The 14,800-nt window shown below is 41.8% G+C and overlaps 1 protein-coding gene across 2 annotated transcripts; it reads left to right on the forward strand.

The window, feature by feature from the left end:
• The first annotated feature begins 1,786 nt into the window (after positions 1-1,786).
• On the forward strand, positions 1,787-10,786 carry LOC137261836 (proline-rich transmembrane protein 1-like). 2 transcript variants are annotated; one of them, XM_067799638.1, is made up of 4 exons: positions 1,787-1,891; positions 7,781-7,971; positions 8,396-8,524; positions 9,770-10,786. In XM_067799638.1, exons 1-4 carry the CDS (start codon positions 1,876-1,878, stop codon positions 9,920-9,922), a joined length of 489 nt encoding a protein of 162 aa, XP_067655739.1. In that variant the 5' UTR covers positions 1,787-1,875; the 3' UTR covers positions 9,923-10,786. The 2 variants fall into 2 exon arrangements, with proteins under 2 accessions (XP_067655739.1, XP_067655738.1); XM_067799637.1 differs by having other exon boundaries at positions 1,801-1,891; positions 8,393-8,524.
• The last annotated feature ends 4,014 nt before the right edge of the window (positions 10,787-14,800 follow it).

The following is a 14,800-nucleotide window of genomic DNA, read 5'->3' on the forward strand; positions in this document are numbered from 1 at the left end:
CCTTTAAGCCTTTTACTAGTATAATGAAACTATTACATTCATGTACACATGTGCAAACGACAAAGCATGGTGCACTTTTGTCGTCCTTTAATTGGTCATGTTTATTTACTTAAGCAATGTCACCTGCCGTAACGTAATTTGGGTTTTACTGATGCCCTCTGGATTTTAATTCTCCGACAGCATGGACGTCGGTGCTCGAAAGAACCTCGAATCCAGGATGGGACCCAACCGAAAAAGTACTAGAATTTGTACGTTACAAAGAAAGTGCAATCCCAAATGTGACATATGTTACATCTGACCACTTTCTAAATGGCATTATGTATGATGGTTTTGGGCAGTTTTAGCAATATTCCCGCAATATCAAGGAGGGGGACACCAGATATGGACTTTACACACAGCACCCATGTCGAGATTCGAACCCGGGTTTTCGGCGTGACGAGATAACGCTTTGACCTCTAAGCTACTCCACCGCTGTCGAGATGACATGGTTATGACGTGCCGCTCGGTGGAACCTTCAAGTGGTTTATATGTAAGAGTCGTACCCTCTGTTCATCTCGTTAACGTAATTGTTGACGTTTGTACTACTCTTTTACTTACTTGTCAATAGTTGTATATCACCCGAGCCATAATCACTGCCTACGGCGATTCCGTTTGCCTGCAGCGCTGGAAAACAAAGAATCCACACAGGTTTACTGTATTGCAAACCACATCAATTGTTTAAATCGAAAGCGCACCGAAAAGCCATCCCCTTTGTCTGTTTAATGTGTAAAGTAAACAACCGGCGCATCCCTGTCAGTTATAGCGTTCTAGAACAGACGACTTAATCACGACTATTATCGTCCAGACAACAGACCTAATTGCTAAAACAACATTTGCTTTAAAATCTAACTCCAACCAGTTATGTAATGGAAAATACAACCAAGAGGATATGACTAAAGACAAACAGTGTTTAGCGATTTTTGTGACATTTTAATGTACTAGTCTATTGTCAGATCATGCGCTTGAATTACATTAAATACGTAGTATTGTCTTTTATGAGATGCATCTTTATATAAATATTGTGAATATATATTACGTGATGAAATGGTCAGAGCGACCGCCGGTGGTTGGAAGATCGCGGGTTCGATCCCCGGTCGCGTCATACCAAAAGACGTTAAAATATGGTACTTGCCGGTCCCTGCCCGGCGTTCCGCATGAATGGGTACAACAAGGACTGGGCGGCTCGGAGTCAGTATATTGTGCCGTCACTGTGGCTTGGTATTTCAGTGACCAGGCACTATAAAGCCAGCTCAGTATTAGTACAAGCTAGTACAAGCAGCGATACATATGAACATCCTCATGTGATCGAAATAGTCTCAAGTGCGACGTTAAACCCCATTTCGCCTCGTTTCAATTGTAAATAGGTAATTATTAACTTTTCAAATGATATTTCAGCGAATTTTCTATTTTCTCACATTTATGTTTTATTGTATCCTTCGGATATTTATAATGTTTGTTTTCTGCACAAATAACAACAACAAACACAACAAAAACAACAATAAGTACGTGTTCATGTAACAACAACAAAACTCAGGTATCATAAACCATGTGGACATACAGTGTTGATATATGAGAAACTCAATGGTGCGTATGTTTTGGAGAGTAATATATATATTATTTATTTAGTGCGTCATAACCCGGGGGATTCTGAGAAATGAACTATTCGTAATTTTCTCCGCAATGGCCACTCCTTTGACGTCACATGTGTTTCTGTCTGTTTATAAAGCGGAACTTGAGACAGCAACTCATGATAAACTGGCTGTCAGGTCGGTCACGTGACCAACAAACGCCTGGCGAGAGGAGACGCCGACCGCAGTCACATCATACCTGGATAGAATGACACATCCACAAGGTGAGTGCGACTTCGTACATTCAACACAAGCACGAGCAGGTACCAATTAAGGTCACTTATTTTACTAAGATCATCATAACTCTCAAAATATGAGGTAAGATAGGCTACCGGGTTTAACGGGGTCATGCCTGTAATTACCTGCCCAAATCCACGAAGGTAAAGTGAAATAGTGTTAACAAAATAATAACATCTTTTAAACTGGTATTGAGAAATGTATGAAATAAATGTTATATGACATTCATGCAAGATGACTTGATTTTGCGCGTTAAGTCATGCAATATTTTGCGTACGAAATATGATGATAAAATTCCTTTCATAACGAAGCCGTTTCAATGTCAAAATGGCCACAAGTGTTGAGAAAGACGCGTCTCCACCAACAAGCCATTAAAATGTCATCTGTCAACGTATACCGGAAAGAACTGGTATTTTAATTCTATTTCGAAAGGCAATTTTCATTGTTTTACATTTTCACAGTTGTGTTTTAACAAGGGGATATTAACTCCAGCATTTTACAAACCTAAACGTCAAATGTATGCTTAAATACATAATTAGACTGTCGTTAGAATATATCTTCCCGTAGTATAAAATGTGACTGATCGCAGACTGTCAAAGGGAATAAGAGGGCTGCACAGCAGTCTGTTTGTATAGCCAGGAAAATATATTTATTTAACGCCTTGAGATAGAGTCAGGTGTTTGTCTCCTTGAGCCAGGTAGTGCTTATGCAAAGAGGAGTTGTGAAACGTCATTTTATTAGATTGGGGAAAGCAAAGAATCGGGCTTTAAGACCACGAGGGACGGAGACGCTATACATGTAGGAGACAGAATGTCTGGAGACAAGCTGCATGTCATTGCTATAAGGGGAATGTTTAAATAGACATGTATTAATATTCATGAAAGTGAATTTGGATTGGTAAACAGTCATTACTCCTTGTGTTAACACCGATCCCATGGAACATGAAAGGGGAATTACCCCTGGCCAGGTAAAACAGGTAAAGCTTCAGGCTACGACAGACGGAAATATATACACGAGGTCATTAGAGACGCAGGAGCAAACGGATTATACGGCAGAAGGAAAAAAGGAAACCGTACTTGGCCAGGCACGAAAGGCGAAATCGACGCCTTTGGTAAAATGAGGCAAAATAAATAATCCAGGTAAGTGTATATGTCAGAGTCTCCCTAAGTCAGAAGAGAAATGGAAACCGCCTTAGACTAGAGATGACGCATGCTGTAGATCGGGTGAGAAAGGGAATCACCTTAGTTAGGCTAGAGATGACGCACGCTGTAGATCAGGTGAGAAAGGGAAACCGCATTAGTTAGGCTAGACATGACGCACGCTGTAGATCAGGTGAGAAAGGGAAACCACCTTAGTTCGGCTAGAGATGACGCACGCTGTAAATCAGGTGAGGAAGGGAAACCGCCTTGTTAGGCTAGACATGACGCACGCTGTAGATCAGGTGAGAAAGGGAAACCGCCTTAGTTCGGCTAGAGATGACGCACGCTGTAGATCGGGTGAGGAAGGGAAACCACCTTAGTTAGGATAGTGATGACGCACGCTGTAGATCAGGTGAGAAAGGGAAACCGCCTTAGTTCGGCTAGAGATGACGCACGCTGTAGATCAGGTGAGAAAGGGAAACCGCCTTAGTTAGGCTAGACATGACGCACGCTGTAGATCAGGTGAGAAAGGGAAACCACCTTAGTTCGGCTAGAGATGACGCACGCTGTAGATCGGGTGAGGAAGGGAAACCACCTTAGTTAGGATAGTGATGACGCACGCTGTAGATCAGGTGAGAAAGGGAAACAGCCTTAGTTAGGCTAGACATGACGCACGCTGTAGATCAGGTGAGAAAGGGAAACCACCTTAGTTCGGCTAGAGATGACGCACGCTGTAAATCGGGTGAGGAAGGGAAACCACCTTAGTTAGGATAGTGATGACGCACGCTGTAGATCAGGTGAGAAAGGGAAACCGCCTTAGTTACGCTAGACATGACGCACGCTGTAGATCAGGTGAGAAAGGGAAACCACCTTAGTTCGGCTAGAGATGACGCACGCTGTAGATCAGGTGAGAAAGGGAAACCACCTTAGTTAGGCTAGACATGACGCACGCTGTAGATCAGGTGAGAAAGGGAAACCGCCTTAGTTCGGCTAGAGATGACGCACGCTGTAGATCAGGTGAGAAAGGGAAACCGCCTTGTTAGGCTAGACATGACGCACGCTGTAGATCAGGTGAGAAAGGGAAACCACCTTAGTTAGGCTAGACATGACGCACGCTGTAGATCAGGTGAGAAAGGGAAACCGCCTTAGTTAGGATAGTGATGACGCACGCTGTAGATCAGGTGAGAAAGGGAAACCGCCTAAGACAAGACACACAGGTGACACATCCTAGGTGAGGGAAGAGAGGGACTCACCCTAGGATAGAACAGACAGGAGACACATTCTAGATCAGGGGAGAAAGAGAATCGCTCTAGGATAGCACAGTCAGGAGACACGTCCTAGATCAGGAGTGAGAGGGAATCACCCTAGGATAGGACAGACAGGAGACACGCCCTACGAGTAACTGGTGTGTCTGTATTTTGCAAAGTGAGAGTGAGACTTTAATAAACCTGTCTGTCTGACTGGCACGAGTGCACATTCCCGTCAGGTCCACCATCCGTGTAATCAGTATACACCATCTGAAATGTACACCTCATGTTAACGTCTCCCTACACAAAAATCTAATAACTCCTGGACGTGTGGACTCCTGTGCAATTAAGCTATCCGATACATCTGTCCACCATTATTCTCACACACATGCATTGGTTGTTCACAGGAAACAGGATAGAAACACAGTGACAGCAACAGCAAATGCGTATTATCTGGTGACAGTGGTTTAAACTGCCATAATTGGTGTTTAGTTGTCAAAGGTGGGATCCGTGAAATGTGAATTAAATATTAGTGGTGGTTTTGCAAGCAAAACAAATTGATTGAAATTTTCAAAATGAGCACTGAGAGAGGTGAGAGGGAAACAGAGAATGCACATACACGCACACACAATCACATACTCAGCATGCATACTATCTACGTATGCACACCAAAACATACACGCATACACACAGAGACACACACACTACTGCAACCTCCACACTCACACACTTACGCACACAAGCACCAAAAACACAGACACACCAATACATACATATACATACGCACATCCCAACACATCCGCCTGTACCTACATAGACACACGCGGAGACTCATGCACGCACGCACTCGCAAACGAGGATATACGCAAACGCTCCGTTGGTCTCTATTTGCTACTGGCAAACTACATGTAACGCGAACTTGTAGAGGTTTGGGATCTCGCGATAGTAGTGTCGTCACTCAAGGACCTTGGGGTCTCGTCCTTACTTAGGTCTGTTCATATGTTCCAAAATAATGTATAATCTATTTTATATTTAAAAAAACCCCAGACCAGCAACATTTCTTCACTGGCATTAACATGTACAACGAGTAATTACTAGAGCGTTTTTGACAAATAGGTTGATATTCTAGACGTGTTGTAATTAATGTCTCGGTCTCTCGTTATACATCATCACATCTGCGCTCGATCTACCACGTGTCAAAATTACACACACAACACAAGCCCGTTGTATTATGTCCTTATATATGCCTGTTTTCAAGACTACTCAAAGGACGCGCTGTAACGTAACGATTTGTTGTACTGCTGAGAAGTGTTTGTTCCCTTTTGCTGTTTACACAGGAGTTGTCGACTTACTGACGTAGGTCTGTAAATAACTGGTATGCAATAAACGAGATGAATGTTACAGCGAATTCGAGAGAATTTTCCAACTCTTACCTACTGTCTGATAAAGATTATGTAAAACTGCTAAAGGATACTACATAAAATACTTTAAATAAAGTCAAAGTACTGGGTAATACTGATGACATTGCCAATATGACTTTCAAGATGAATGACCTGTTGTATTTTCAATGTAAAAAAATGAGAATAGGAAGAGAAACAATGGCATATACAACAAAGCAAAAACGTCCATTGCCAACGAAGAAAAGTCACTTGAAAATGATATTAATAAGCTAGAGTAAAATTGATGATATCCTCTCAAATGACACCTCAAATGAATTAGGTAAAAAGGGGAAAGATTGGAAGCTATTCGAATAAAAAATAAAATAAAAGGAATCATATTTAGACGCAAGAACATTGAAACCTCCGACTTTTATCAGAAATGATGCCTGGAATGTGCGTGGAAATGGAAACGCATGAATTTCTCCCCGTTCACAATTTATTGCATTTATTGAGAAAAACAGATCTTGGTGCGTCTGTACCCAATGACAATGGATTCAAACTCCGAAATGTTTGCAGACAGCGTTCACCATAGAGATACCGATTACATAGACACCAATGATTCAAATTCGAAAAGTTACATGGAAAAATACTACCTATGCGTTTCTTTTTTTTTTGAGTAGTTTATATATCAAATGGTATCAGTGTGGAATTGGATATATTCGGGACCTAATGACTGATTCAGGACACTTAAAAGAATTCAGTGTTTTGAAGTCCGAGTTCAGATTAAATGACAGTTTCATTTCTTCCTTCAAACTGATAAGTTTCATACCAAAAGCATGGACTAAAATTCATCAGTAGATTGTAAATTCAAGTTTGTACCGTTAAATGGAACTCAAAGTTGGAGGCACATGTCACAAAAGTTCTTATCCCAATACAATATGAAATTGTGTGGAGGACTGCAAGACAAGGAATTTCCAATATATACTCATCCATTGTATTACACCATCAAAATCATTTCTTTACAAAATAGGATTGATAGAGGATAACCTATGTACATTTTGTTAGTCAGAAATTGATACACTAGAACATTTATTTTTTCCCGTCGAAAACTATGATAAATGAGTTCAAAGTTTTGTATGGAAGTAGAGCCTACTTAAAATTAGAGTTAAATATGAGCAATTTCCTTCTTGGCGATCGAAAGTTGAATAGTTTTGAAAACCACCTTTTTATAATTACCAAGCATTATATTCAAAATTGTCATTACAATAAGACTATTCCCATATTTACTCAATTATTACCGCTAACCACAAAGTGTAACCACAACATAGAAACATTCATTTCTGGAGATGAGACCAAATTTACAGAAAAATGGGCCCCTTATGAATATAGATGGACGCAAGGCAATGTTTGATCATACCTTCCCCTCTCCTCTCTTGGTTTCCTTAATTCTTTATTCTTTTCCTTTCTACTCTGTTACTACCGCCATCTAACTTACGTTGTCTCCCATGTATCCGAATATTGGTGGCTGTAAAAGAATGTTTGATCTTTCTTCCCCTCTCCTCACTTTCCCTGCAAAATCTCCAATTTTGCTTCTTTATACTATATTCATACACACATTCAGATTATGTTGTCTCCCATGTTGCCATGTTGTGGCCGTTTAAATATATGCTTTGTCTAAATTAACCAGTTGTAATTACAAAGAAACAAACAAGAAACAAAACCTGAAATAAAACCACCCCTACCCCCTTCCCCCCAAAAAAACCCACAAAAGAAAACCAAAAACAAACACACACACACACATACACACACACACACACACACACACACACACACACACACACACACACACACACACACACACACACACACACACACACACACACACACACACACACACACACACACACACACACACACACACACTCCTAACAAAAAGAAAGAAACAGCATGGTACACTAAATGGACCAAGGGACCACGTGACAGTGTTGGCATTCACCATATTACTGGCGCTGACAATCCATAAAGGACTAAATCTGAGAATCGACACCAGGACAAGCTAATTTAGCTAAATTAAAATAATATCCCTCTAACGTGTTGGTGTTCTATCTTAGAACCGCCCCCGCAAGGATACTCCACAAGTCATCAGCCCGGACATGGAGTCCGAGGACATCCAGGACACCAAGGACATCCAGGTCACCAGGAACATCCGGGACACGACAAATACAGCATTGACTCTGGTTCAACGGGTGGATATGTGCCACCTCCACCCAGCTACCGTCAACAATACATCGCCACAACATCTGTAAGCTTGGACACTTATGTTTTTTTACGACATGCAACGTGCGTGAACTGTTTATAACTGACAACAATGTTTAAATATTGCTTGATACTAATAATATATATTATATGGGAGCAAGGCAAAATGTGGCGCAAATAAGGTTGCGCACCACATGGGAAAATGACCAGTCTAACCCCGAGCTTTAGAGTGACTAGACGATATAATAAATTTACTTTCTCTGAGTATAATGTTTACTAAGTGGTGTTAAGTTAAAGCATTGTGTGCCAACGTCATGAAATCATTCGGTCCCTTTACTCACAAACCAGGGATGATAATATAGGGAGAGGTGATGGATCATTGGACTGCTTCCGTTTTAATTAAAGAATGTGTTTCAATCAGTTGATAGAGATGTGTCTTAAGGGTTATATTTGTGATTGTGTTTCAGCAGCGTCCCTCCATGGACATCGCTGATCTGATGGAGGATGACAATTTCAACTCTCATCTTGCCCTTTCCGTGTTCTCCACTGTGTGCTGTTGTCTCCCTATCGGTGTCCTCGCCGTCTCCAAGTCTCAGGACGTGAGTATATGTGAACGCAAGGGGTGGGGAAGGCATATGTGACTATTGTCTCCATGGGCCCATATGTTAGTACACGTCGCAGCTGGGGGGTGGGGAAGGGATCTGGCAGCAGAGGTTGGGGAAGGGATATCCATTTCATTTTCGAATAAAACATGAGTAAAACAAAGGGATATGTAACTATATGTCTCCAAGTCCATGAACGCCAGTACACGTGACAGCAGGGAGTGGGGAAGGGATATGTGATTATTTATCTTACCTCGCAGATGAATGCCGCTTTCTGATTGGATAAGCGCTATTCTGTTATTTTCAGTGTACCACGCTTACAGGCGATGTATTATTTTCAATGTATACCGCTGGGAATTCCGAACTCTTCTGGTGCTTCATGGTAGTACTTTTACATTGAATCACGCATCAAGCACGGAAATTACAGCTGTTTCGCGATTGAACATTGATGGAAGGGAGGTAACTCTAAGTCTGTTTACTTTGTGTCGTCTGCAAAACGGCCATTCGCCTCGCATTCAATGCATCAATAGAAGTGCTTCAAACAGTTCAAAATTAAAAGTCAGGTGTTCGGTAAGATAGACACTTTGTTCACTGGTCCCTCGATCCACGGGCTCATGCACACTCGAGGTTTGTTTATGTTCATAAACAAACCTCGAGGGTACATGAGCCCATGGTAACCTCGCGACCAGTGAACAACTTATAATGTCTCCAAATCCCAGGACGTGAGTACACGTGGCATCAGTGGGTGGGGAAGGGATATGTGACTATATGTCTCCAAATCCCAGGACGTGAGTACACGTGGCATCAGTGGGTGGGGAAGGGATATGTGACTATATGTCTCCAAATCCCAGGACGTGAGTACACGTGGCATCAGTGGGTGGGGAAGGGATATGTGACTATATGTCTCCAAATCCCAGGACGTGAGTACACGTGGCATCAGTGGGTGGGGAAGGGATATGTGACTATATGTCTCCAAATCCCAGGACGTGAGTACACGTGGCATCAGTGGGTGGGGAAGGGATATGCGACTATATGTCTCCAAATCCCAGGACGTGAGTACACGTGGCATCAGTGGGTGGGGAAGGGATATGTGACTATATGTCTCCAAATCCCAGGACGTGAGTACACGTAACAGCAGTGAGCCGGGGAAGGGATGTGTATCTTTTGGAGGATAAATTCTTGAGAACCAGAATTAAATAAATGTTATAATCCCTGACCTGATATTTTTAATCACTCCAACAGGCTAAACTACACTACGACAGAGGGGACCTTGAACTTGCTCACTATGCATCGATGGATGCTAAGAAGTACGCCCAATGGGCAATGGCAGTCGGAACAATCGTGTTCGTCCTCATCGCCATGGCTGTCATCATCATCCTCAGCTACCATCTCTAGCGTCACCATCGACCGCAGCTACCATTCCTAACGTCTATATCGGCCTCAGCTACAATCTGCTGTGTCATTATCATCGTCAGCAATAAACAGGCACTTCTTCATCCTCTTCAGCTGTCGTCGTCAGCTTCAAACAGTTACACCATCATCGTCTTCACTTATAATCGGTTACGTCATCATCGTCTTCACGTATAATCAGTTACGTCATCATTGACGTCAGCTACTATCTCTGACGTCATGACCATATCTTGTGCCCACTGCTGTTACATTTCTAATGCGGCCTTCACACGTGAAACTAAAGTTTGCCAATATGTGTCAATATATGTTGTCAAACTCGTGTTTGAGAGTGAGAATATTCCAACAACTCGCCACCAGAACCAATTTCAGAGTATACAAGCTGTTGTCGAGAAATAGGATCGGTCTCTATTCTCCCTTCTTTTCATTCAAACATTATGCGTTGTCAAACTCGACTTTGACTTAGGGTGAAGTGTTGTAAATATCATGTTGTTAAGAAAACATCAATCGCAGTCAACGAAATAGTCGCATGACCGCACCACTAGCTACATGGCCGTCAAATGACACGAACATCTGACAACATGTGTTTGACGTGAGAGAAAACGCGAGTTTGACAACTTTAAAAAAGTAACAACATGTGTTGTCAAATTTTAATTTGCAGTGTGAAAGCTGCTTGAAAGCGGCTACAAAGCGTACTCACTCACTTCCTCACTCTAGCTGGCAAGAGTCTAGGTACAAATGTATTTTATACAAGACTTGCTAATGTTTTGTAGTCGTGCAGACGACGGTAACAGTTGTTTTCGTTTGTATTATACATTTTGTTGATGAATAAAAAGGTATTTACTTTCAAAATACTTTTCTCGAATAGTCTACTAGTGTGGATTATTTCAAATAGTTGGCAAGTATATAGCAAAGTGGAAGGAGGGTATGGAAAGGTTTAAAGATCTGCTCCTGAAAGGAACACTATCGCCATTTTCAGTCTATGTTAACCTTGTGGCCATGGAAGTGCCAAATATATTTTATTCAGAATTACCAAACAACTAAAGGCACCGTACACCACCAGAACTATCTATGTGCCATGTTTGGTGAAGAAACATGCAAATATTTTATCCAGAAATGCAGCACTACCAAAAGGCACCAGTTCACCACCAGACCTATCTATGTGCGATGTTTGGGGGAGAAATAGTGAACGGTTGCTCCTGAAAAGAGCACCAACACCAATTTCATTCGGAGACAGACTTGTTGCTATGGATACGCAATGTTATACATATTCGAAATGACTCCAATATTTACATCACTTGTGTGGCTGACGTCAAAAAAGTGTGACGTCACCATTTTGTGTGTCTGACTTGAAAGGTGGGAGCGGGAAAATACAAAGATGGCAAGTGGACCAGCGCTTCGTTTTTGTTTGTGAAAAACGGGTTAGCGACAGAGCCCGTTTGTAGGGCGATAATCCTATACAGTGGAGATGCAAAGGTAAATCTTACAGTCAGAAAAGTCGTTCCAAATGTGAAAAAGCTAAACTAATACCTGGGCCCTAGATTGGTTGCATTACTCGCGACAAAATGCACCTGTGAATTTAATTTTCTTGGAATTTCTGTAACAGCGATATAACATCCCATGGTCTCCACAACCCAAAGCTCACCATATACCGCATGCATCGGTCCTGCCCCACAACAAAGCACATGGGAAACATGTGGTCTCACCTTAGGCAAGTGAGTTTGTTCAAATTTGCCTCTGTTCACCCAGCAGAAAATGGGTACCCGGTGAGATAGAGTCCTGTGACTATAACCTTCTAGCGCCTAAGAGGCAGCTTGGGTTATCCGGGGTAATGATAATCAGATTCTGATTAGAGCGTTCAATGAGCAACTAGTCAGATGGATACTAGGCGCTGTATAAGTGAGTTATTATCATTATTATAACAATTCTGAGAAACAACTATTCATCATAGTCTTCTGAAGATATCCGACACAATGGCAGCTGAGTATAAACATTATCAGTTGAGGAAGTTCACTGGTCTATCTTCTGAGGATGGCGAAAAGTATCTAAATGACTTTGAGGCTTACGCTACTTTAGCACAACTGCAGGGCCCAGCGAATGATGCTCGGAAAGTTGCAGCATTTCAGCTCCATTTAGACGGTCCTGCTGCCACATTGTTTATGTCCCTATCGCACACACGTAGGGGCAACTGGTACAGTGTTTGCTCTGCTTTTCACACACAAGTATATTGACTTTGACATGCATGACAACCCAGCCATCATTGCTGAAGCCGAACGTTTTGCAAACATGAAAATGAAAGAAGGTCAGCCTATAGAAGTTTTCCACTCAGAAATTCTGGAAAAGGGAAGGAGATTAAACAAATCTAACAGGGACATCTTGGCCAAGCTTGTAGGGGACCTACCAGAAAGATTAGCTTTTTATGTACGAGCTGGACACCCTATTAGTCAAAAGGCAGCTCTCAATTCAGCCAAAATGGGTGAGGTTTGTGGTTATCGTTGTGATTCAACCATCTTTTCACAGTTTCCATCTAGCCTGAATAAACATCTGGCTAATGCACGTGATAGTTCTCAGGCTATTGCTTTTCAGCCATCCCTACCATATGTTGCTTCAGTTGGAAGATCAGAAATGGATACACTAAGGGGAGAGACTGTGCATGAACTCCAAGTTAGTACACAATCGCAACCAAACTCAGCTCATCACTATCAGGCAAGTCATAGATATCAAGGATCAAGAAGGGGGTCAACAAATCAACCACCCAGTGCTGATACTTGTTTCAAGTGTCAAGGAACTGGTCACACTAAATCACATTGTAATTCACCAGACAATCTCAGGGGACGCTTGGATCTCTCTTGCCAGGTTTGACATCGAAATGGTCACTCAGCAAGGAAGTGCAGGTTTGTGACCTCAGAATCTGCAACTCAGGCTCACACCCTTGGAATCTGCGAAAGCGCCAGTTTTGATCATATTCAATCAGACTCTAATTTGTTTACAAGTATCAACAATCAGAATTCAGATAATTGTATTGTCCAAGAATCAGCCAACAGCTCAGAAAAAGACAATTGCTATTCTCCGCCAGAGCCATATGAAAATGATGCAGAAGATAATGAAGCTCTCCAAAAGACCTCTCCTCTCTCATGTTTATGTCTGTTAGTGTTTCCTCCTTCGAAGTCTCAGCCTTGCTTGACCCCGGAAGTGACATTAACATTGTGTCAAAGGAGTGTTATGATCTCATCCCTGAGTGTGACAATAAACCAATAATCCCAGCTGGGTTTGAATCAGTAGTTCTTGCAAGCAACCAGATAGTTCAAGTTTTGGGGACATCTATATTGACATTCATGTGTTATTACAGACTTCTCATCCAGTTATATTGGGAACAGGCTATCTCATATCAAAGGGCATTGTACTTGACTTCAGCCAATGCAAAGTGAGGAAATTAAGTGCCAAGATCAGATGTAAGAAGTCACTTACAGTTCCAGCAAACTCCGAAATTGTGACCTATGGTAAATTACCTGCAACTATTGGATATGGTGTACAAGGCATATGTACACCAACAAAAACAATTTTAGGAAAGGACCTTACAGCTGCAAAGGTAGTTGTTTGTTGTCCACGGAACCGCAAGGTGCCTTTGAAGTTGATTAATGTCACAGATAGTGCTATTTCTGTTAGCAAAGGACAGATTCTAATAATATTTACTGCTTTTGACGGTACATTTGAAATCAAATCTTCTGAAGAGGAAAACCCTTCTAGTGCCCATGCTACTTTATGCAGTCCACGAGAGCAGATAGATACTGCCATCAACGAACAAATACAGTCAAAGGGAAGTGCCTTATCTGAGTTTGATGACTTTATCTCAAATTTTGGGCTGCCAAGGGACGTTTCTGATGGACAGACAAAACAGCTTGCAGAATTCCTATATGATTTCAAGGGCTTCTTTGTGACACCTAGGAATCCTGCTTTGGAATTGACTCACCTAGGTGAACATAAAATTCACTTAAAACCTGATTATGTTCCAAAGCATCAGCGGCCTTACCGGTTATCGCCAGACAAGAGAGAGGTGCTGAGATATCAGCTAGATGATATATTTCAGCAAGGTATCAGTAGAGTTGTGGATGAAACACAAGATCTTCCTTTTACCAGTCCATTAGTATTAGTAACTAAGAGGAACAAATCTAAGAAATGACTTGTACCAGGTACAAAGGAAGCAAGTTTAGCTCTTTATAGATTTTACTGTGACTTCCTCTACTTGAATTCTGAGACACGAGATTTCAGGTATTCAATTCCAGATCTTCAAGAACTGACGGAATCATTTACGGAACGAAAACCAAATTTCATAGCTACCCTAGATATGTCATCTGGATTCTTTCAGATGAAGATTGGGGCGGTGGGGTAGCCTAGTGGTTAAAGCGTTCGCTCGTCATGCTGAAGACCCGGGTTCGATTCCCCACATGGGTACAACGTGTGAGGCCCATTTTCTGGTGTCCCCCGCCGTGATATCGCTGGAATATTGCTAAAAGCGGCGTATAACCAAACTCACTCACTCACTCACTCAGATGAAGATTTCTCCTGACTCTGAGAAATACACAGCTTTCAGTACTTTTTTTATGGTACCTTCAGTTTCAAAGGTTACCAGTGAGACTTTCTACCACTCCAAACAGTTTCCAGTTACTTATGGACAAAGTTTTGAAAGGCTTAACTTTTAAGTTTTTTCTGTGTTATCTTGATGATACTGTTATCTACTCTGATACTTTTGATAGTCATATATCTGATCTAAAACAAGTCTTCAGCCGTTTCCGGTCAGCAGGACTTAAACTTGGACCTACAAAGTGTGCTTTTGCTCAGTACAATTGTATATACCTAGGCCATGGG

Source organism: Haliotis asinina, chromosome 14, assembly GCF_037392515.1.
Source record: "Haliotis asinina isolate JCU_RB_2024 chromosome 14, JCU_Hal_asi_v2, whole genome shotgun sequence".
Taxonomy (NCBI): domain Eukaryota; kingdom Metazoa; phylum Mollusca; class Gastropoda; order Lepetellida; family Haliotidae; genus Haliotis; species Haliotis asinina.

Excerpts from the sequence above, each read along its gene's own strand:
- LOC137261836 (XM_067799637.1), top strand. Across the intron at positions 7,972-8,392 it reads AATACATCGCCACAACATCT|CAGCGTCCCTCCATGGACAT; the intron begins GTAAGCTTGGAC and ends ATTGTGTTTCAG. Across the intron at positions 8,525-9,769 it reads CCGTCTCCAAGTCTCAGGAC|GCTAAACTACACTACGACAG; the intron begins GTGAGTATATGT and ends TCACTCCAACAG.